This window comes from Diadema antillarum, unplaced genomic scaffold (assembly GCF_040938485.1).
Source record: "Diadema antillarum isolate AM-2024a unplaced genomic scaffold, OU_Dant_1.0 scf00000017, whole genome shotgun sequence".
In the NCBI taxonomy this organism is placed as follows: Eukaryota; Metazoa; Echinodermata; class Echinoidea; order Diadematoida; family Diadematidae; genus Diadema; species Diadema antillarum.
The window spans coordinates 2,403,615-2,427,991 of record NW_027270906.1 but is presented as its reverse complement, the minus strand read 5'-3'; the positions used below and the strand labels follow the sequence as shown (position 1 = coordinate 2,427,991).

The window sequence follows — 24,377 nt, the reverse complement described above, 5'->3', positions numbered from 1 at the left end:
TCTGCGTGGGTGAACGCTTCTCACCACTGTGTGTTCGCTCCTTTTGTCACGCACAGTTTCTGAGGGGAACTTGCGTTTATTATTGTAATACAGTTATCCCATCACATTTCACATAGCTTTCCAGTGTATGATGAGTATTCAGCAAACAGAATATGATATATATATATACGTGGTTTCCTTGTTTTTGTTATATATTGTATTTGTTCGGTTATTACGAAATTTCGTTATCACGAAAGAAAACTGCCGGTCCCGAGCATTTCATTATAACGGGAGTGCACTGAACAGGCATCATATCCAGTAGACTACTGAGCTTCAGCTCGATAGCCAGTGATGGTTCTTCTCCCTAATGGCAGCAAGTAGTTGTTCTGCATGGTCTTGTGGATATGATGCTTGTCTAGCTATGAGGAGATCTTGGGTTGGAATCTCAATTGAGTATATGTACATGTAACATGTACATGATATTTATCATGGCAATTACTCTGAATTATTGAATTGTTTGTTATAGCTGGTATTATGTTGGAGAAAGTTTGTTACAGCAAAAACATGTGATCAATTATAAGAATATTTGTGTAGCATGTTTCTCAAGAGGTTGAACTCAATGTGAGAAAATGTTTTGATGTTCCTTACACAGAGACTCAAACTAGTGCACTTTGTATGTGTGTGTGTGTGTGTGTGTATGTTTGTATGTTTGCAACAAGTAGACGTTTGTGAGGCTGTTCATATTACAACTGGTGCTAACTCAGTTGTGTATGCGTTAAACTCATGTGACGAATTGCATATTGCCATTCAATCCAGCTCAAAGTAAATACTGTGGTTACCAAGACATTAACCCGTTCCATACTGAATTCTTAAATCCCCATTGACTTCACACAAAGGTAACCAGGTTTCCGTAGGGAATGGGTTAAGTATGAGTGCTATGTCAATACAAACATCCTTCATGTTATGGAACTACAGTGCACTCCCGTTATAATGAACATGGTTCTAACGAAATTCTGGTTACAACGAAATAGAACTTTGGGCCACAGCATCATAGGCTCCTTGACTTTTACTGTGTACTTGTTTGGTTATAATGAAATTTCAATGTAACCAAAGTAAACTGGTGGACTTTGTTATAATAGGAGTCCACTCTATTTGGTTTTAACATGCTTGAACTTATGCCACCCATAACAGGAAGCCTCAAAATTAAGAAGAAATTATAATTCAGTAGGTTATGCAATAAGTCATTTGCATTGCTATGTCAGATCGTAAATCAAGTGTTGTTAGGCATTCTGAAGCCTCCCAGTTATGGCTGAAATAGACATTATCATTTTAACCCTAAAAAGACTGGGGGGGGGGGGGGCCTAAAAGGCCTCCCCCTCGACATTTCGCGTGATTACTCTGCAACACGCCATGCTCTCGCCGCGATGCTCTATGGCTTTTTTCTTTCAAGTTTCCCGCACATATTGCCACCAAATTTGTGACGTCCGGGGGTACGGTTCTGAAGTTAAATAACATTTTGTACATGCATGTGAGGCTGAAAATGGCTCAAAAATATGATTTTGTGTACAAAGTCAATGCAAATTGAGTTTTTTCACATGGTTCATATAGATATGCTTATTTTTACTCTCAATGGCTAAAATTAATTTGTTTTAGGAGTATTATGCTTCAAAAAGTGTCTGCCACAAATTTTGTTAAAAAAACAACAAAAAAGGGTCGAAAAAACAAAGAAATACATAAGAAATTCATGAAACAATAAAATAAATAAGAAATTGATTTTGATACTGAATTTTTTTCAAGTGCAATTGCTAAGAATGCCACGAAGAATAATTAGACCAAAAATGAGCACTTTTGGAGCTTTATTTACTGATTTAGATCAAAGAGTCTGATTTCTCGCATAAATTAGCATAATTAATCAAAATAAAATCAAAGAAGACTATATTTAAACATATGATCTTGTAGATTACATCGCACACTACCATTGTGCAAATTTTAGCGGCGACCGCGCGATCCACGGCCTAGATCTTAAGGGGGGGCCCTTTAGGGCCCCCCCCCCCCCCAGTCTTTCGAGCTACCAAAATAGCCCAGTCTTTTTATGGTTAAAAAAGCAACGCTTCATAAATCAAGCAGGTCTATAGAGAAAATCATGTACATTGCTTGGTTTCAAACTCTACTATAAACCCAGAAATGTTTGTGTGCTTGCCATTTCAGTCAGTTTTAGTGAGAGGTCAAGATTCGTATAAGTGCTTGTTTACACAGTGCATGAGGCTGCGTTCACATAGAAGTATACGGTATTCGCTATTCGCTATTCGCTATTCGCTATTCGGGCACCGAGTACACCATCACCCGCACCATCAACTCCCCATCCCATGCAGTGAAGATTTCTTACTCCTACATCCCAGCAATCTTATTAACAATTTCTAAACTGCATCAGAATGTCAGTCTACATGCTTATTTGTGCTAAAGGGCAAATCCAGACCAAAATTGTCATTTTATAAACGAGAGATGGTATACGCTGCAAGAAAATCGAACAAGCTCGATTCCCACTATGCTATACTATTTGCAGCTATTCAAGTTCAAGTTCAAGTTTGTGAAACATTTATTTTCCATCTTTTTCATGTAGGAAATCACATGCATGAAATTATTGTACAGGAAGGCAGAACCTCAAAAAAGCAGAGCTTGTGGTGAGCTGCCTTACAAAATACATTACATCACAAACAAAAACACAAAAAACAACAAAATTCTTATGTGAACCGGTGTTAGGAAATCCTATCGTTCGATTCAAGCTATTCGCGTGCCCTCGAAAACGAGCACCGAATAGTATACTTCTATGTGAATGCAGCTTTAATGAATGCCTAGGGCGATTTGCAAATGTTTCATGCTGCACACAAAAGGCTGTCGGGTCCAATTTGCAAAAGATTCTGCACGACACGTTTCTGGTTTGAATGTACAATACACAGGCAACTCGCGTCCTAACAAAGTCCTAGAGACCAACAGTTTTCTTTCATTATACGTGTATTGAAATTTCATTAAAGCCAAATACAGTAGTCAAATACATGTGGATAAACAGATGAAAATTTGGTGACCTGAATGTTTACTTCATTGTAACAAGAATGGGAGAACACTGTATCTCCAGTCTGTCTTGTTTGAAGTTTGTTAAAGGCAGACCAGCATGGTTTTAGTTAATGTCTCAAATACATGTGTCTCTTGAGCAGTGGCCTTTTTTAAGATTTTTTTTTTTTTTTTTTAGACAGATGATAAAAAAAAGAGGTAAAATGTCCGCTTAACTCTGCCATGTGCAGTCTTTGTCATTCCTCTTTTATAAAGTGCAGAACAAGGAGTAATGAATTGTCATACCCGTGTGTCATTTCTGTCCCTTGGGTTCATTTTATTCAGGTAACAATTGGCACGGTATTGCACAGTGTGACAAGTACTCTCATTTGGGTAAATCTTGTCATGAATTACATGAATCACTATGCACATGACAACTACAAGAAAGACATCTCAGTAACAACACTAACAGACTATTATAGAACACCATGACAGAACTAGACTCACTGGGCACATCAAGGATTATATCACACTGACATTAAGGCACTAACAAAAGACTCATCAAGCCTAAGATTACCTAGAGGTTTCTTACACTGACCGTCTGCTATAGTCCCTGAAGAAAGCAGTAAGTCTGTGAACTTCACACTTTCTCTGGAGATGAAATTTCAGAATAGGGCGATTGAAAGAGGATATGACCCAGTCAAGGAAACATAAATTCTCACCCTACGTAGTGGAACTCCATTATAACGAGTTTGGATATAGAAACTGATGACAAGGTAATTTTACAGGTCCTATTCTTTCTTCATATTTTGGAGGTTTTATCCCGGAAATAAATAGATCTGCTCTTTTTCTTCCTTGCACATCAAAGTTCTCGATGCAAAGACCAAGAAGTTTGGTTGCCAGTGTGAACGGACGACAAAAGATCATGAAGACTTTGCAATCTTAAACTTCTTGATCCTTTGCCAGTCTGACCACGCCTATTGATCTTCTGGGTCGGTTACCAGGAGACAGTGATTTTACATGTATTTCCTGCAACAGGTGATGTTCACAAAATTCCAAAAGTGCATGATACTTGAGAACACACCAAGGACTTGACTTTATGCAGCATGGTGGTACATAATCTTCTGTGTGAGATAAGATTTCAATCGCAACTGTAATAGAGTAGAGAAGACTGCATATCATCACGCGCATGGCAGAATGCTGTTAAAGGGATGGTACAGTATCAGCGGAGATGAGAATTGGGCTTTTAACTTTTTGCGAGATACCAAGAAAACACTTATGAAATAGTACAGAGCATACTATTTTAAGAGGAATTCAAAGTTTATTTGCTAAAAATCTGGTTTGGATTGACTGAAACATCCAAAAACAAAGTAAAAGAAAGCGATCATAATAAAACGTGGGTCCCACACTTTATTAGAATCGCTCCGTTTTGGATATCTCAGCCATTTCAAAACCAATTTTCATCAAATAAACGTTGAATTCCTCATGGAATTACATGCTCTTTCATATTCCATAAGAGGTTTCTCATTATCTCACCCAAAAAAATGTCAGAAACCTGAAATTAGGTCTTAACCAAAACTATACAATCCCTTTAACCCTATGCGCACTACCACAGACTAGTGACAATCTGCCATGTGCAGGGGAAAATGAGCACTGAAACAACAATCCGCCATGCGCATGACGATATACACACGTAGATAAACGAAGCCAAAAACTGACACGAAATGGAGAGAAAAACTTGGTTGCAATTAATTGACAAATTGCCCTACATCGATGTAGGAAAACTTGGTTGGTAAACAAACCTCAAGTTGGATAACACTAAGGAAGAGGCTTACTGCTACAGACATTGAATTTTTGGTATTCAGTTTGCATACTCATCTCACCGTTACACACACACACACACACACACACACACACACACACAAGACAGAGATACAAACATAACCATCTAAATGAGAGCTTTCAAAAGAAAAAAGTTGATCCAGTCATTACATACTGTATCCTACCAGAACTGTGTACCGTTCCTACTGGAGTACCAACTACATGTGTATATGACATCTCTGATACAGAGTGCCCAGTAACTGTATCTACTACCTTCAAAAGTTGAAAGAGCAAAAAAGCAATTTAAATCTGGAATATTCACAACCATGAGTACAAAGCATTTCATATGAAGAATTACACATTATCTGAGTGACATAAAAAAGAGATGAAAATCCATGTTCAAAATAAAATCTTGTGTTACCAGAGCAAATTCAAAGACTCATACCAAGCTAGGCCAAGCAGTGTATGAAATAGTGGCTGAAAACAAAAGCTCCAGAAAGCATTCCCTTCCAATAATTTGCAGCAAAGCTGAGACCAGACATCTAAAGAGTCTAGCTACACAAAAGTAAGCTTGAATAAGATAAATTATTTATATATAAGATGCATATGCATAAATACCATGTTTCATAAGCTAAAAGCCAAGTTTCTTTCTGATGGCTGATTTCACTCATAATTCTAAATAAAAAACTAAAAATGTTCAGTTGTACTGAGACCATCTTAGGAATGTCAAGGGAAAGTCATATATAGTATCATATATGTGTGTACATATTGTGTATCAATGATGGGGAAATGCAAAATGAAACATTAAGAAAATATGTGAATAAAGTATTTTTCCATGGTTGGCTTGCAAGCATTTCTGGTGAACATTACAAATGAAAGCTTAAACCACGTGATGATCAGTGAACAGGATGCTTGTCCTTTCCAGTAAAATACAGAGAGACTGAAAATCACAAAAACATTCAGAATAAAAGATTTCAAACATTCTTGGCTTGTAGGCCTCACAAATATTCAGATCTGATTTGCAGAACCTATGTTTGATTGTAAAAGCTGGAATCTGTCTCCTACAAATCCAATAAAAAAATCCTCCATCACAGGACGCACTATGAGTTGACAGGTATCGGTAAAAGAATATAAATTTCAAGATCAAATAGTCCACAGACACCTGCCCCAGTATACTCAAAACTAGTCTTCAATAAGTTCAAGACATTGTGACCCCTCTGGTTCTAATTTGAAACAAGATAAAAACCAAGATACCTTGACTTCACAACTCAAAATCACCTTGATCAGCTGAATGAAAACATTCTTGCTAGGGTCAGCTTCATCTCTAGCTTCCCATGGAAGGGTACTTGATGGCGTGCTTCTTGTCGCAGGTGAAAGAGACGGTGATGGCGTACCGCGTCCCTCGCGACACTTTTTCCACGTAGTGCGTGTTCTCAGACCCTGACGTGAAGAAGGACAACCGCCCTGAAATGCACACATAGAAGCAGCGGGTGATAACAACAACAAGGTAAATACTGCACAATGCTGGTGCAGCTCGTAACAGAGATGCTGTGGTCTGCAAGATTGTTCACTATGCTTGTGATGAGAAGACAATGGGTTCTAGCCCCGCCATGGCACTTATGTCGTTGATCACTGCAAAGTGCTTTCAGCATCGCAACACGAATTGGATGTGGTAATATGTAAAGCTATCATCATCATTATTATTGTCAATATCAGTAATCCTTTATGTTCCCTTTCAACTTTGGAGTATAATTGGGCATCCAGTACAAAGTGAAACATGAATGTGGTATGATTCAGGATGCCTGTACCTGGAAGTGGCTGGAAACTTCCTCACTGTGTATTGAGTGCATTGTATGAGTGAGTTTATATCCAGCGACAAGATATATATTACGTAAGGCACAATTTTAACCACATTGGATTTCAAACAACAAATAATGCCATTTCAGTGAGTCATGTCAGGATCAGAGTTAATATTTTTGTGTGTTTTTCAATTCGGAAAGAGCACCCCACTCGCAAAATTTACCGAAAGAAAAACCTCGCGAGATATTCAGCATAGACAGTATAAGCATATTGATTTTATTCTCCTATATATGGGCATGAATGATGACACGTACTATCAAGGAGGAACAGAATGTTCACCTCGGGGTTTAATGCTCTTTCAGTGACTTAAAGTTCCTCAACAGCATTTCAAGCCCATGGGATAACTGAAACATTTTGCCTTTTTCCCTCTCCTTTAACAGTCATCGATCATCCATACCATGTGAAGCCCCAAATTGATAATCTCACCCATTTTCGGTTCGATGGTATAGTTTCCCTTCTTATCGATGAATACGAAGCGCCCTCCATGAAAGTCTGTGCCGTAGTCACTCAGGTACAGGAGCGATGTGTAGTCAAAAGTTTCGTAAGTTTCCTGGCGAGGCAGCAAGAGCGAGAAAGAAATATTGCATGAAGGGTCAGCATTCAACAGAGAATTCCCATCGAAATTACACATCTTTGCTGAAATGAAATTACACTTCTTTGCTGCATTCAAAGTCTTGCCTTTTTTTATTGAACAGTAACAATTTGTCCCTGGGGTAACAATATCGTAACAAAACTCGTATCTCAATTGGCACATATTCAAAAACCTCCTGACTAAATTTTGAATATTGAACAGTAACAATTTGTCCCTGGGGTAACAGTATCGTAACAAAACTCATATCTCAATTGGCACATATTCAAAAACCTCCTGACTAAATTTTGAATATCATAGATACTGATATGAGTTTTCAAAAATAATGATCATCAATGCAATCCAAACAATGTTTCTACATTGTTTGATGTCCATAGCAGCCAACTGCCTAAAATTGCCTCTTAAAATTTAACCCACTGCATACTGAAGCCAGGTATACCACACATTCAATTCAATGGAAGTCACCAAATCTCAGAATCGAATGCCCGAGTAATGGAGTGAGAATCAAATATGGAGTTAATGAGCTGCTGCGACTCAGTGGATTGGGCAACAGACTACTGGGTTTCAATCAAGAGGTCCCCAGTCCCAGTCCACATGCAGCAGTACAGTGGTTGTGCCTCTAGGCAAGGCACTTTATCCCCATTGACTAATTCTTTGGCGGAGACTATTAGTCGTCACTGCTGTGGTTGCTTGCTATTACCATTCACCACTTCCTTATAGTGGTCATGAAAAAACAAATCATAATTCAATTCAAGGAACATCAAACTATTTACTGTGATCCCTAAATTACATATCAATACAATTGTATAACCAAAATTACAAATGGTCTCAATGAGCCAACATGAAAACCATAGACCTTGCAAACTGCAGTCTCCACACTGAGCACTGCCTCATTATAGCACACAAAAAAAGAATCCTTTTGCAGTGGATTGGCATGGATGTCTCCACAATGTTTGTTATCTCTCTCTAGGATGATCAGTTTAAAGTGAAAACATAGTTTTGGTAAGGGTTTGAGAACCCGTCTGGCACCATTTCATATTTGCTTGCAATATATCGAAAGAGTCTACAAAGAAACGTACCTGGCTGACACGATTTGCCGGGATGATGAGTCGTTTTGGAGTATTTTGAGAAAAATAATAAAAGTCGAAAAACCAACTTTTATTCCAGAAGGATCCAGACTAACTCGGTCTCAGGGAAAACTCGACCCTATTTCAGACAACTTACACGCAGTTCGTGATCGCCATATTCTACTGTATAATACCAAACGAGGCATAACTGAACAGACAGGAAAGTGCGTGCTAATCCTGTACAAAACAAATGGACAGTGCGCGGTCCTCAAGCCTATACGCACATCACCTGAGTTGCTGAGACGCACTGTCTTTGAAGTTTTTGTTGTAGTTTATCAAGTGTCTTTGATTGTTTTTAGAGGTGCTTGATAGGTGCACACAAAGAGGTTTTTTGATGCGCACGTTGTAACAACTCGGACCATTACTGCGAGTAGCCAGAACGCGAAGCGCTAGTTTATACAGGCCGCTCCCATAGTACAACACTGTACAATCCAGAGGGACAACCAATACAACTCAGCCCGCCATCAAGCGAGGCCGAGTTATCCCCGAGTCCAAGTTTACCCTGACCCCATTCGGGTAAGTTCTGAGACTGAACCTTTTCGGTTAATATTTTGCATTTTCGTCGTTACCCATCGAATATCTTGTTATTACAGCGTTATTCCGCACATTTCCTAGGCATACGTTCACATTTGGGAGCGAAATTTGACAACTTTTGCAGGCGTACCAGAACTATGTTTTGGCTTTAAATCCGCTCAGACCAATCACTAAAGAAAGAGCATCTGTGATCTCTATACCTTGTCAACGTGTGGGTGCCAGTACTCGTCATGAACTGTTTTTGCCGCCCTCGTTGTCATGCGAGAGAAAAAGGTTGGGTGCGTCAGGTAGAGCTTCTGCTGCGGAATCTGAAACCTGGAGGCGATGGCCAGCTTGATCTTATCAGCCACCTTCCTGAAAGTAACAGCAAACACAGTCTGGGATTGAGACTACACACTGGGGAAGTAAGTGTGTTAGTTTCATATCAAGTCTCTGCTACTTCCTACAATCAGTCATGACGAACATTTCTGATAACAGGCAGGGGAAATTACAACAGCTCAGTGGTTTCATAGAGTTGTTATAGTGACCAAATGCTAGAAAGTTATTTGCACTCGGATGTCATGAATTTCATGTCATTTTATTACAGCCAAATGAAATTCTTATCTACAAATCTGTCAGGAAGTTCACTTCCTTCATTGTCATCATTTAAACCCTTTCTGTGCCAGGGACTTTGGACAGTGTGTACAAAGCTATGGAGTTTTCTGTGCCACTTGTCACTCAGAGCACACAAAGGGTTACACACTTGAGGCACCTCATAATTCTTCAGAATTTCAAAGTCTTGTCTGACAGGTACAGGATGTTTTCACAAGAATTAATTGCTGTGATATGCAGGATGAGATCGCATGGACATTGGCTAGAGGAGAGAAGTAAAATACTAGCTCCAGAAAACATTAAAGGGATGGTATAGTATTGGTTGAGATGAGGATTGAGCTTTTAACTTTTTGGAAGATACTAAGAAACCACTTATGAAATGTTACACAGCATACAATTCTATTAAAGAGGAAATCAAATATTATTCGATGAAATCAGTTTTGAAATGGCCGAGAAATATCCAAAAACAAAGTAAAAAAAAACAATCGCTATTGAAAGGTGGATCCCACCTTTTATTAGGGTAGCTTTGTTATGGATATTTCAGCTGTTTCAAAACTAATTTTCATCACATAAACTTTAAAGCCCTCTTAGAATTACATACTCTTTCGTATTTCATTAGAGGTTTCTCATTATCTCACACAAAAGTTGGAAACCTGAAGCCCCTTATCAACAAAAACTATACATCTCTTTAAAATTGCTCAGGAGAAGGCAAAAAAACAAAAACAAAAACAAAAACCTTGTGGGAGGACAAAAAAAAAAGGAAGGAAACTGTAGAAAAATACTTGAGAACATCTGGCCTTGACAACGTACATGTACATCTAACCGACAGGAAGAATTTGGAGAATGGACATAAACCATAAAACCCAAAAGAGTGGGAAACATTTACATGTGCCAATGATGTTGCATTGACTAAACTAGACATTGTCTCAAAATGAGCCACTTTCTGCATATTATTGTTTTTAAAAATGGTTTGCAAATGAGGACTGCTAGTCTACTTGAGGAAGAACATACCTTTACAATGGAAAACTGAGAAACTATGTCAGAAGTGATATGAAGGTTGAATTCTCAGTCTCTTACCTATACAAGCTGATGTCTTCTTGAGTAAATATATTTTCTGCATCACTTTGTTCAAGTAACCTGCAAAATGTGAAACGTAGATACACACACTTGTGATAGTTCTCACAGAGAGATATCATTTGTGTTTGCTATAATATAATGAAGTACAACTATATTAACCTTTCATTATCATTGACAATCAGTATGCAAAGGCAAGAATAAAATGGACAAGGTACATGTGCATGTTTTACTCTTAAGTAATTCACTTCAGATATATAAAGCCGCATATTTTTGATTAAGAACAGATTGAAATATATGGAAATATAAAACTTGAGTTATATATCCACAGTGATGTAAACTTATGACTCTGTCCTTTGCTCTGGAGAAAGGGTCAAAACAGGGATAATAACATATATACAGAGGTCACATATATTTGATATTATTTTGTCATATTCACAATTCTGGGCTCTGTTTTATGAAGAGTTATATTTGATTATATAGTTGATTTCTATCATAAGTCTATGGCAGCCTGTGTGGTAAGGAAATCTATAATCGATTATATATTTTGATAAAATGGGGCATTCACATGATAAAATACAGGAAAAAAAATAAAAGTAATGAAGGCCTACATAGAGTGATACAATGTCTCAGAAAATGGCCAAAAAAAATAAAAAATCTCTGTCTGTTTATGAATATCCTGTTTCCTGCCACTGTTATACTCACTTGTAGATATTTATGAAAGAATCTCCTTTGGACAATGCCCCTGAGTGCAGATCAAGTATAGATGCCTGCAGTGTACAGAAAGCAACCAATTTAGTTTGAAGATCGAGAGTAGGTTTAGTAACAAAACTTCATCTGCCAGGAAATTGGCCTAATTTTGTTTCGATTGTGAATGAAATGTAAGTTACTAAATGAGGTTACAATATAATTTTGATTAACAAAACAATTAGACATCATATTCAAGACTGTAGAGAATGCAAGTCAACCAGATAAATGATAGTCATAAAAGATATACTATATCAGTTTAACTAATGAGCTGCATTCAACAAAAACACAAACAAAAAAAATAAAAATAAAAAAACATTTAGCACTAAATGTTGAACTGAGTCATATTATCACTTGTCTAATTTGGCAAAAAAAAAAAAATGAACATCTCATTTCCTACTTTTATTCACTACTTTCATTAAAGAGAAAGAGAGAGAGAGAGAGAGAGAGGGAGAGGGAGCTATCAGTATACAAAGAAGCCTAAAGCCAGCTAGTGGAGATGAGGATTTCTCTCACTTTTGATGTCCTCTTTTCTGATGAAAATGTTCATTTACCACATTATTTGTATCTCCCATGGAAAATCACTTCAAACTAACATTTAAACTCACCCCTCCATTTGAACCTCCAAGTGCCAACCCACTTTTTGCAACCCTGCAATATGTAGAGAAGAAAAACAAGAGAAGTTTGGTGCGTCACATTCCAGCAGTCATAGGCTATTCTGCATGTTTTTATTTTATTCTATATATTTCAATATCTCAATGAATATCAATCATATCTTAGGATACATGATCCACTTTGCTTTTACATGTATCATACTGTCATTCTCTTTTCTGCTGACTACTGCAGTGACAGATTTACTGTGTTACCTTTGTGGATTCTTGTACTCTATGATATATATATATATATATATATATATATATATATATACATATATGATTACATATATATGTATATATATATATATATGATTATATATAAATATATGTGTATATATATATATATATATATATATGATTATATATAAATATACATGTATATATATATATATATATATATATATATATATATATATATACACACACACACAGTCAAACCTGTCTATAGCGGCCACCCAAGGGAGATGAAAAAAGTGGCCTCTATAGACTGGTGGCCACTATAGACAGGTTATCCAACTTTGTGTGCACTGCCTACATGTACATGTATCATCGCTGCATGCATCTATAAGTACTTACATACTTACGTGTGTACGTATGCACATGTGTGTTTCATGCATTGAACAATGCCGGTGTTTATGAAACTGTTGCACAGTAGCACGTGTACAGTTGTGAAGCTTAACAGTACAGTATTACATGTATGACTGAATGAGTGATGAATGCAGCAGTGGCGATCACTGCACGTTGCCCAGGAATGACTGGTACGACTACAAAGCAGACAGACACGCTGAATTACCGGCTCGGCTATGGCTCCATCGGGTCTGTGACTGCTATAGACAGGTTAAAATCTACCATGGGACACAAAATTTGCGGCCGCTGGCCGCACTGCAAACCACACTGCAAACTCCTGTACTCCCTTTTGTATCTGTAGAAGAGCTTACATTTTTTTTCTTTTTTTCGACAATGAGTTGTGTAGCCCTGAGTGTTTTTTCCTTTTCTTTTTTTTCTGTGAAAAAAAAAATTAGGAGTGTACCGCTACTGTTTGTAAAATGTGCATTCATTTTTTTTCCTTTTTTTTCCTTTTTGTATTTATATGACAATCTGTAGTGTTAAAACTGTATTAGTTGTGTATACAGAATGTTTGAATGTAATGTAATTTTTTATGTATTATGATTATGTTATTATTTCATCTGTTTTGCTGTATAATCTCTGTATATCTGTGTAATTCGACTTTTAGTCGCCCACTCAGAGTTTATTTGAATAAAGACCTTTTAATCAATCAATCAATCAATCAATCATTAGACAGGTAGCCGCTATACACAGGGTCTTTAACAGGGCTTTTCTCTCGGGGGGATTTTTCAGTGGCCACTATAGACAGGTGGCCGCTAAGGCAGGTTTGACTGTATATATATGTATATATATATATATATATATATATATATATATATATATATATATATATATATTTATATATGGCTAAAGCTTTCTGCAGGATAAGAAATCTAATTCAACATTTCATATCCTTTTGACAACAACGGGCTGATTTCAAGCAGAATGTTTAAAAATTGGCAGATAGTCCAAAGCATGTGTTATACTTTCTTTAAACCTTTACAGTCAACTTGCAAAGTGCTGCTATTTAGGTTTCTGGTTGTTACGTGGCAGTGGGAATTACACCCTACAGCATAACAACACTAATGGCTCTGAATTCTTGATCATCTATACTGCAACAGAGTTAATCTTGTACATTCAAACGTTCCAAATACACTAGTATTCACATAATGTCAAGCTAAAGTGTCAACAGTACTAAAACAACCAATAATTTGAAATGTGTTCAAAAGCACAATATATTAGAAATGTGGTTTCAAAGATCTTTTCATGACTGGATGATATAGTCTACATCAGTTTATATTTTTTCATTATGTTCACTTGTCATATTGTTCACTTGTTACCTATGACATTCTGAAATCTGCATACTTATACAGGACCTTCAGGTTCCTATGATACTGGCATAAGTTACAGCCAAGAAGACACTTAACATAGAATTTTATACGTGTGATAGAGAAATATACAAAGACGATACTCAACGAGAAGGACAATACAGAAGGAACCACATGCCCAACTCATGAACAACTCACTTCAGTAACCGTCTTGCTTCATCTTGCGACACTATATGGTCCATCACGCCTCTTCCGCATCTTATTGGTGCACACTCTGGAATGAAAATTTGAAAATTAAAAAAAACAACTAAATTTCTAACATCAAAAGCAGACACAAGCATAGAAAGAAAGAAATATACATATAGCTATAAACAGAAATAAAGACATTGAGATATACAGTTGATGTAGAGATACAGATGTATCACTATAGACAGAAACATAGACAAAGACGTACATGGGTTTACATAAATACTTTTTGGTTGCCCTAATTAGGGGGTCTGGGAAGATAACCTGTTGAAAGTATGATGTATTGACACTGTAGTGCATTGTGCATAATTCAAAAGCATGTTACATAATGGTAAAAATGATAATAATCAAATACACATGAATTAAACTAGCTAAAACCAAACAGTCAACATCTTTTGATTGAAATGTAAGAGAGTCGAGTGCTGCATGGGGTAGCCCAAGGGGAAGAAGAATGTACCCTGGTACCTTTAAATCTTTTCCTGTCCTCCTGGTAGTCATTTGAACATGTAACGTGAGCAAACTTGGACGACACGCTCTCTGACTGCTTGGCAAAGGGCCTGAAATTTTCCTTCTGACCAAAGTAGAGATGAGCTCCCACAAGGAGGAGGATGATGGTGGTCAGTCTGACCACAATTCGTTTGCCAGTTGACCGATACTTGGCTGATGGGTCATCTCTGGAAGAAAAAAAAGAAAGAAAATCAGACTGTCAATACAGAAACACGAACATGATGAATGAAAGATCTTCATGGCCAAAAAACATTTATCTTATTGGCTTGTAACATAGATGACACACTATTTTTAAATTGATGGTTAATGGTTAAAAAACAACAATCAAATACGGAAAATGATACTGTATCTGCTGAACTTTACTCAATCAGTATTGCTTGATCACTTTATGATAAGAAATAAATAATATATGTGACTGTGCATCACAAAGCAAAAAAAAAAAATTGCATGCCCTGATTTTATGTGACAACTAAAAATAGGTGAAATGAGTCAAACTAGTCAAGTTTGATTTTTTTTTTCATACTTTCTGAAAGAAAATTCTTCTTCGACATTATTCTAAAATTTGGGATCATAAACTAAATGGGAATTGTGCTTTTTAGCAGTTTTCCTGGAACACTCTTAAGAAGAATGGTTTGATTAAGTACGTCTTAAAAGCCCCATCCCATTTCTTCCCCCTCTTCTCCCATGATCCCCCTCCCCCACTTTTTTGCATGATACATGGGAATACGTATATAGGGTCTAACCACTTGCCCCCCCCCCCTTTTTTTTTTTACCCCAGAAGTGGCACCAGAAAAATGTGGTTAAGTTTTTTTGTTTGTTTGTTTTGTTTTGTTTTGTGGTTTGGGGGGTTTTTTGCTTGCTTGAGAGCTGATGAAACCTGGAAGGTGCACCAGAAAATTGCACTGAAGGCCTTTCTTTTTCCTTGTCTGCTGATTAAACCCAGAAATGACACCAACAATCTACTGGTAAATTGGACCCCCACCCAACCCCAACCCCCCTTTTTTTAAATGCAGCACCAGCCATGGATTGATTGATTGATTGATTGATTGATTGATTGATTGATTGATTGATTGATTGATTGATTGATTGATTGATTGATTGATTGATTGATTGATTGATTGATTGATTGATTGATTGATTGATTGATTGATTGATTGATTGATTGATTGATTGATTGATTGATTGATTGATTGATTGATTGATTGGTATATGCTTAACAACACTATCAACACGTTTAGCATTATTTAAGTGTCAAACAGTTTATCTTAATCTAAATGATTACATTCATACACAGTTTTAACATGCACAGTAAAAATAACGAGCATCTCAATCATAGCATATTAACTAAATTCCATGAACTATTTCACCGGGATAACTCCCTACTCTTTTCGAAAAGTGAATAGGTTCTTTAATGTGCAAATGGTGTGACTCTCCTTTACACGGGACCAACATTAAAGTCTCCTCCAAAAGACTAGGCAATTAGCATAAGATACCTTGCCCAAGGGTATACCTGTTGTGATTAGGATTCAAACAGTTGCCTACGTGTATTTAGAACTGAATAAACAAATTGATAGCTTTTAGAAAAGCTACTATTGATTCACTTGAAACGTCTCTAATTAGAGTTAACAAATCAGGAACATTGTGATAAGTTGTGCGAATATCAGTGAACTCTACACATTCAAGAAGAATGTGTTTAACCGTAAATAAACAATTACATGATATGCAGCCAGGAGGGTTTTCGGCTGCAAATAAGTAAGCATGTGACAGTGTTTATGAGAGTGACCAATGGCATGCCATGGAAAATATCTATTGCGATCGATAGACGATAGCCACCATTGTGAAACTGAATGACTATTTGTCATGTCTGCAACATTACAACTACATTTCAGTTTTTTGTGTCTGCATTTATTTTCTCCCATAAAAGCTAGCAGTAGCATAGACAGAAAGATCCGTCTGTCCGGAGGACTCTTTTATATTTTGCCATTAACGCTGTCCACCGTAGACAGACAGAAGGTACCAGTACCCATTGCTGTGTGGATGTTCTTAACCACTGTCTCTATGAAAAATTGGGTGAGGTACCTCACCCTTCTCGATTGCGTCTCATTCACGGCCCTAGGTCGGCAAATTTAATCTTGTATGGTGAAATTAGCTTTTTAAGAATACATTCCACTCACCAGATTAATGAATAATCCAACATTTTAGGAGAATTTTCAACGTAAAACACAGCCTGTCGCGTCGTCACATTCAAACTGCAGAAACATACACTATGAATCTACTAGCCAATCACATGCGAGGTAGTTTCTACGTGTTTGTTGTACTAAAACACGTACCTCGCATGTGATTAGCTTACAGATTCAAAATGGCGACTTACTGCTCGCGAACGGCGATGTTGCGATATCGATAAAATTTCTGCGATATAACCGAGGTTATGTGAGTATTTCGATTGCACAATGTGAGAAATTTATCCCATATTGCTGCATAATGTGTCATGTCATGTCAAACTTGTTTGAATGTAAAAAAGCTGTCTGAAATTTGGTTTAACATAACGTTTGATCTGTGCGCGACTGCTCCACACAGGAGCCGCAATCATTGACTTCGGTCTGTATACGGAGGGGATCCGTGAAGCCAGACGCAGTCTCCACGGAACATTCCCCAACGGACAGATACAGATCGATCTTTCGGTCAAGCATTAGCACTAATTGAGCTTGTTTGTCGAGTGGTCACTAATCGACACTATTCTTATTTTATTTTTATTTACGAAAAATTGTAAATATTGTAACAGGAAATAACATTTGCAGAGTCTAGGTATACAGGTTCATTGTCTTGCATCACAAAACAGAGGGCAGATCATTGATCTACTGTGCTGTACCGCCATGCCGTCATCATTTTTTACCTTGTTGTATAATCTGGGGCCTGGGTAACCACAGCAGCGACCCCATACGGACAAATACGTACCGTGTTACTATGTTACTTAAACTTTCCAGTGTGGGCATTAGAAACAATATTTCAACCTGGATTAGAAATTTTTTAACACAACGGCATCAGAAAGTAGTGCTGGATGTTAAGTCATCCGCAGAGGCCAAAGTGTTATCAGGAGTTCATCAAGGCACAGTTTTAGGGCCACTCCTTTTCCTTGTTTATATTAACGATCTACCCAGAGGAATTAAGTCAGACATACGACTTTTTGCTGACGACTGTATTATCTATAAGGAGATCAAGTCACCTGAAGACCAATGTAGACTCCAACAGGATCTAAATGATGTCATTGCCTGGGAAAAGAAATGGGAAATGAATTTCAACAAATCCAAATGTTACTCTATGAGTGTTACACACAAACGCAAACCTCCAAAGTTCACATACAAGATGAATGATATGCCCCTTGCTGAAGTGGAACACTACTCATATCTGGGAGTCGAGATATCTAAAGATCTTACCTGGTCGCGTCATATACACAAAATATGCAACAAGGCAAACAGCATGCTGGGGCTCTTGAGAAGAAACATTCACTGCTGTCCTCCTGAAGTTAAGTCAATTGCTTATAAATCACTGGTACGCCCAAGATTGGAATACTGCCATGCCATCTGGGATCCTTACCACAAGGTACACATATCATCAATTGAAAAAATCCAAAATAGAGCTGCACGATTTGTAACCAGCAATTACAACAGAGAAACCAGCTCGTCTTCCCTGGTCCAAAGACTTGGATGGGAGACCCTTGAAGACCGTCGTATTAGAGCCAGACTTACAACCATCTACAAAGAAACCCATGGACTGATCCCAAACAATGTAGAGAAATTTACCCACAAAGGAAACTATCATACTCGTCGACTTCATGGAGAATTTTCCTATGAGAGGCCTAAATTCAGTAAGGATTGTCTTAAGTATTCCCTCTACACTCGCACTATTCCAGAGTGGAATCTACTACCAGATAGTGTGAAAACGGCCCACAACCTTGACAAGTTTAAAGCAGATCTATTAAATATAGATGTGTTTAGCATAACCCAAAAAGCACACTTCAAGATTTAATTGTTGCTGCTGCAAATGACCTTGACCACTGTACCGTGATAGCCCACCAGGGCGTTGTGTGCAGTATACAACCAGAACCAGAACCAGAACTTACAGCGCCCCGCGGCCGCGACGGGGTTAGGGACTGGGGGAAGCTTAATGGGAGGGAGGGTTGGTAGTTCGCTACGGTCACCAGCGCAGCGCAGCGCCAGCCAGGTAATAGCCCGACCATACCCTGTACGTGCGAAGCTATTCATACAGCGACTGGGCGCGCTGTAGCCTGTGTATAGTTTAACAGCCAGGGGTGGTATTCTGAGGTCGTAATTAAGTCTGTAATTAACTTCGTGATTAAGTCATGAAGTAAATAGGCCCTTAATCATGGGCAAAATCGGTATTCTGAGGATGTAATTAAGGTATGATTAAGTCCCCTGTAATTATCTTAGGTCCCTCCCATCTAATTGTTATTCCATCCAATCAGACGCGTTGTTAGAAGCCAAAATGATGATTACACGCGCAAATATGCCCTCAATGCGCGCTCCTCCACACCCCCTGTAATTACAACCCAAGAGCTCCGTGCGCACACTCCGGTATTTGATTACAACCCCTCACCTACGCACGCGAAGATCTCAACCTCTTTGCTCACATAAAATGACAAAATTCCTCGAAGATCGGCTATATTTCTTTTTTCTCTGAATTCTATGGATACCACGATAACAACATTCAACCGCTCCTCGGTTACCGAAGACGGTAAGCATCGTTGTGGCAGAGAAAACACGATGTATTGCGTGATATCGGAGTAGTTAATGACACTCTTTAGTATCATTAAGTTTTCCACTAACTTTCATACTTAATTACACCCTCAGAATACCGATTCGTAATTAACTCTGTGATTAAGTCCTCTCAGAGGTGCACGCGCATTGATACGCGCAAACGCGTAGGATCCTTCCCGCCAAAACGCTTGTTGCTATGGTAGTTAATATACCCCCTACTTAATCATGCTCTCAGAATACCAATTCGGTAATCAAGTGCTAATCAGACACTTAATAAGCTCTCAGAATACGGCCCCATGTAACTGCTCAAAATAATACAGCCCTACACACTACAGGAAATGTAATACGTGGGTCCACACAAACAAGCGCTCATAAAACTCCAACGATTATGCTCACTTCGTGTCATTCTTCTGCTCATCTGAGCCACTACGCTGTGAGCCTTTTTCTTTCTTCTTCTCTTTATCACTTTCTGGTCTTTTCGAACTGGCTTTTCTTCTTTCTGCAGGCATGTTTCTTCGGTCTTCTTTCACTAAACTTACTCCGCTGAAAGTTCTAGACTCTCTCGCAGATGTTTGCTCGCCAATAAACCAAGTTAGAGCTAGATAGAGACACGTAGACGTACAGTACGAACAGCGATCGCGGTGGTGGAGTGCGCTGTCCAACAAGGCTGGACATACACCATCAGTACACACGTTATTGCGTAATCACATTACATGGAGAGTGTACCGTTATCGCCATCGGTAAAATACACAGACTGATGATGTGCAGTGGTGACTGAGGTTTCTGCCCCCTCATGCCCTATCCATAATCTAGCAAGCGAGCTACGTTCATTGAGGTCCACTAGTTCTGATTCCTCGATTCGGAGGCTACGGCTAGCTAGGAAATCTAAAACCAGTAGTTGTAAGTATGAACTCATGATGATCAAGTTCTTAATAATTCTTGCTAGTACTTGGATAGTCGAGTAATCCCATCAATCATCATGACATTGATCATGTAACTCAATGCCCAAATCATGAAATGTATTGTAGACGTTATCATGGTTATATAACGAATAGATCGAGAGTAGACTGTCTAATGTAAATGTAAGCAAACACTGCTGCAGTTTTTTTTTACATTTCATTAAATGATTGAACTACACCAACTACTGAGCTACTAAAAGTACTATGACTAGGTCTAGACTCTAGTTCTAGACTAACCCCGTCGCGGGGCCCTTTACGGTACGTATTTGTCCGTATGGGGTCGCTGCTGCGGTTAGTTCTAGACCTATGTGAACTAGATTTACCTTCATTGGCAATCAGCAATCGTCTACGCATGTTAAATCCATTATTCTAAAGTAAAGAGCATTCAAATTTCTGCACCCAATGCACAAAAATATGTTTTGTAAATGTGCTGAACTGGACTTTGCTGAGTATCGACATACTGTATACGCTATATATTTCGCGGGGGTTTTATTTTCGCGAATTTCGCAAGTCGGGCTATTCGCGAAATTAACAACACGCGAAAATATTACCTTCCAAAATGAATCCCTTGCCTTGATGATATGAACATTTCAGTACTAGTATACCATGTCACGGCTTACCGAACAGACCATACTGGCTAAGCTTGTTTACGTACATATAGCACGTCCACGTCTACTTACGAATACTGTAGAGAGCCAATCCATTATCGCAAGGGGACCACTCGTCAGACATCCAGCGCGATGGACTTAACCACTTCAAAAATGTTGAATTCTAACTTACTAGTTCGCAGAGTTTGGTAAGTTTTTTTCATGCAGTGTATAACTAGTATCATTCTTATTTCCTAGTAAGTTGAAAATTCACACTTTCTTTGCCACTTCATGTTTTCTCTGGTCCCCCAATCGTGAATTTAACCACTCGCGAAAATGTGTGACAGCGGCAATTCGCGAAAATTTATGTACGCGAAAATTATAGCGTATACAGTAGATGTAGAAGTAGACATAGACATAGAAGTAGACATAGACGTAGACAAGTGTATCTCTCATTAACATGTCGCAACTCACACAAATTATTTCACCCCATGGTATGAACAAAAGCCATCTGTTGAAAAATTTCACTGTAGCAAAGCTTACTTTAGGCATTGTTATCCTAAGTTGATTAAGCATCTAATTTCTATTTTTGTCATCCTTATTGGAGTATTCGATATAGAGACCGAGTAACCATGGCAACCAAGCATCTCATTCAGCGAGTGATCCTCCGGCAGTCATCTGTATTGGTTGCCACCAGACCAGCAGTGCTCCAGAGTGGAGTCGCCAAGGCAGCATGTCAGACATCTAGCATCACAAGCTCAGTAACAAAGAGGTAAGGGAAGGTACAGTGGTTATGCAGTATTCAGTGTCTGACACGTGGCCACCAAGTTGTGGGTTCAAGCCTCGATCCATTCAGCACAAAAATTACTGGCAAGAACATTGATTTATCCAGTGACTTCTAGACAAAATGAAATGCCTGCAGAGATAGAGAGTTCTTCAAGGAATAGAAGCCTGCCATCAAGTAATGAATGGCATTGCATTTGTGATACACAAATGATGAGGAGTGATAATGGTATCCAGCACATTTAGATTACTGATTTTTCACCAACACGTTTTTCCCATAGACACCTGCCTGAGTATACTCAGGACTTGTCCTCAACGGGTTAAGACAAAGAGGTGCCCTAGAAATAGGGTAATATTTAAAGCATGGAGTTGTCACCTCCCATTTCAAAGGAATTTCAAAGGAATTTATTTAAGGGACACTGTTAGACACAATTACTTTTGTTCCTATTTTATTATCGTGTAAATACCTGTCACATTGAGTCTGTGTTGTGTGTGTCTTCAGTAGTCACGGATTGTGGTACAGTATCTTGGTGTGTGTTGTCACATGGCTTACATGCATCTAATGTCAGGAAAAAATAACAAAATGTGAATGGTCACTATATGGTGGATAAAATGTTGCAAGACTTTTTTAAGTGATAGATTTCAGCCAAAGAAAATAATAAGTGTTCTGATCTCTTGGTCCAAATCTATTTTTGTGGCTAGTTTGTTAAGAGGCATTGTTATGCACATAACATGCACATAACATGCACATACACTTTGTAACATGCGCACACATACACATGCACAGTAGACACACACACATACAGTTTACATGACTACTAAATAGTCACAAAAAGTGGACCTGCATCCATGAATCTACATCATATTGTTGGGAGGTTGTTTTTTCCTTCTTCCTGTAACAAACATTAATTTTCAGACTCCTGCCAGTGACTTGCCACAGTGCATCATTCCACAGCAGCAGAAATCTTCTGGATGAGAACCACTTTAACATCCAAGATGAGGAGGACTTCAAAGAAAAGGTCATCAGTAGTGACTCACCGGTTATCGTGGACTTCCATGCAGAGTATGTACATTGTACTACTTTTCCACTTTCATAATTGCTGTTTTGGTAGTACATGCATTTACTTATTGAGAGATATGCTTTATATGGACAATTCCCGTACGTGTTACAGACATTACATTCAGAAAAGTCTATAGATTGATTTCCTTACCTTTATGCAATCCAAGTCATATGAGAAATATTGTAATTTTCTTCAAAAGAATTAAAATACAAAAAATACAGCTATACTACACAGACATTATATATCAGGGGATGATATATATCATCAACATCATGTACAATATACATCGTATATGAGGGGAAAAACTGGGGATGGGCAAGGGGGGCTGCAGCATCTCCCCCCCCCCCCCCCCCCCATATATATATATATATATATATATATATATATATATATATATTATAGACCATGGTATGTATATGAATGTGTCAAGCATAAAGCCAAAGCAAATTAGCCCTCTACAGACTATAGACTGTGTCATACGTTAACTGGGTTTATTATGCTTTTACCCTTTTGGGATTCATCATATCTTGCAAGCAGCTGTATTTATGTGCCATCATATGCACAACTTTGTCGAGACTTTTTAGATAGTTTTTGATCTATGATATGAAAATATGACAGGTACTCTGTCTCTAAAATTTGTTTCCTGTTGATACAACTACTTTCATCAGAGGCTTTCATTAGAAGCACAGGGTGTATATGTCTCCATATGCTGAGTATACAAAATAGAAATTCATATCTGCAACTTTTTTGCTTGGTGTGTGTGAATAAAATGACATCGCAATGACTAGATATCAGCAAGGTACAGGTTATTAAATTGACATGGTAATTGCAAATTATTGGGAATAAAATTATGAATTCATGAGATATATGTGTATTATTGTTTCATGCATTGTAGTTGTTACGTACACGAGGAGATCTGATTATCTGAATTTCACACCCCTGATCATCCACAGATGGTGTGCACCTTGCAAGGCCCTAGCCCCAGTCCTGGACGCAGTCCTGGCCAACACTGAGGGTCAGGTCAAGCTGGCCAAAGTGGACATTGACGAACTCCAGGACCTGGCCATCGGCTATGGGGTGAACTCCGTCCCGACAGTCATGGCCTTCAAGGGTGGCGAGAAGGTGGACTCCTTCATCGGTTTGCAGAGCAAAGACCGGATTGAGCGCTTTGTGGAGAAACTCTTGTCTTAGCTTGCAAAGGAATGGAAGGTTGTAGCCATAAGAAGTGAGGGAGAGATGGGATTTCTCAATATAGTTGTCCTAGTTGCTGCATATTTTTGTCAAGCCAAGAACACTGCATCACCTATTTAACACAAGAGGTTGATGTGCTTTTTTATGAGAAATGCATAGCAACCATGTATGATATTCAAGATTTCTCATGAGCAATCTTCACTTCACCTCTGCACAAATGAGAAGATATCATTAAGGTTGTTACCATAAGAAATATGAAAATTTAAAAAAAAATCAAAGAAGATTGGAGACAATCTGTTTTCTAGATG

General features: G+C 38.2%; 2 protein-coding genes across 2 annotated transcripts; one reads left to right on the top strand and one right to left on the bottom strand.

The window, feature by feature from the left end:
* Nucleotides 1-4,517: 4,517 nt before the first annotated feature.
* Nucleotides 4,518-20,035, bottom strand: LOC139726472 (2-oxoglutarate and iron-dependent oxygenase domain-containing protein 3-like). The gene is made up of 9 exons (XM_071637429.1): nucleotides 19,885-20,035; nucleotides 14,672-14,880; nucleotides 14,159-14,234; nucleotides 11,979-12,021; nucleotides 11,329-11,393; nucleotides 10,627-10,686; nucleotides 9,159-9,312; nucleotides 7,135-7,258; nucleotides 4,518-6,312 (listed from the first exon to the last, which is right to left on the bottom strand). The coding sequence occupies exons 1-9, from the start codon at nucleotides 19,995-19,997 to the stop codon at nucleotides 6,173-6,175; spliced, it is 984 nt and encodes a 327-aa protein (XP_071493530.1). The 5' UTR covers nucleotides 19,998-20,035; the 3' UTR covers nucleotides 4,518-6,172.
* Nucleotides 20,036-20,186: 151 nt separating this feature from the next.
* LOC139726462 (thioredoxin C-1-like) lies at nucleotides 20,187-24,069 on the top strand. The gene is made up of 4 exons (XM_071637420.1): nucleotides 20,187-20,388; nucleotides 21,642-21,806; nucleotides 22,734-22,880; nucleotides 23,832-24,069. Exons 2-4 carry the CDS (start codon nucleotides 21,667-21,669, stop codon nucleotides 24,067-24,069), a joined length of 525 nt encoding a protein of 174 aa, XP_071493521.1. The 5' UTR covers nucleotides 20,187-20,388; nucleotides 21,642-21,666.
* Nucleotides 24,070-24,377: the final 308 nt, after the last annotated feature.

Bases quoted from the DNA above. Each gene is read 5' to 3' on its own strand.
- LOC139726472 (XM_071637429.1), bottom strand. From the start codon at position 19,997: ATGCCTGCAGAAAGAAGAAAAGCCAGTTCGAAAAGACCAGAAAGTGAT. The intron at 14,235-14,671 runs GTACCAGGGTAC...TTTTCATTCCAG, and splicing joins GGACAGGAAAAGATTTAAAG to AGTGTGCACCAATAAGATGC. The intron at 12,022-14,158 runs GTGAGTTGTTCA...TACATATTGCAG, and splicing joins GAAGCAAGACGGTTACTGAA to GGTTGCAAAAAGTGGGTTGG.
- LOC139726462 (XM_071637420.1), top strand. From the start codon at position 21,667: ATGGCAACCAAGCATCTCATTCAGCGAGTGATCCTCCGGCAGTCATCT. The intron at 21,807-22,733 runs GTAAGGGAAGGT...ATTAATTTTCAG, and splicing joins ACAAGCTCAGTAACAAAGAG to ACTCCTGCCAGTGACTTGCC. The intron at 22,881-23,831 runs GTATGTACATTG...GATCATCCACAG, and splicing joins ATCGTGGACTTCCATGCAGA to ATGGTGTGCACCTTGCAAGG.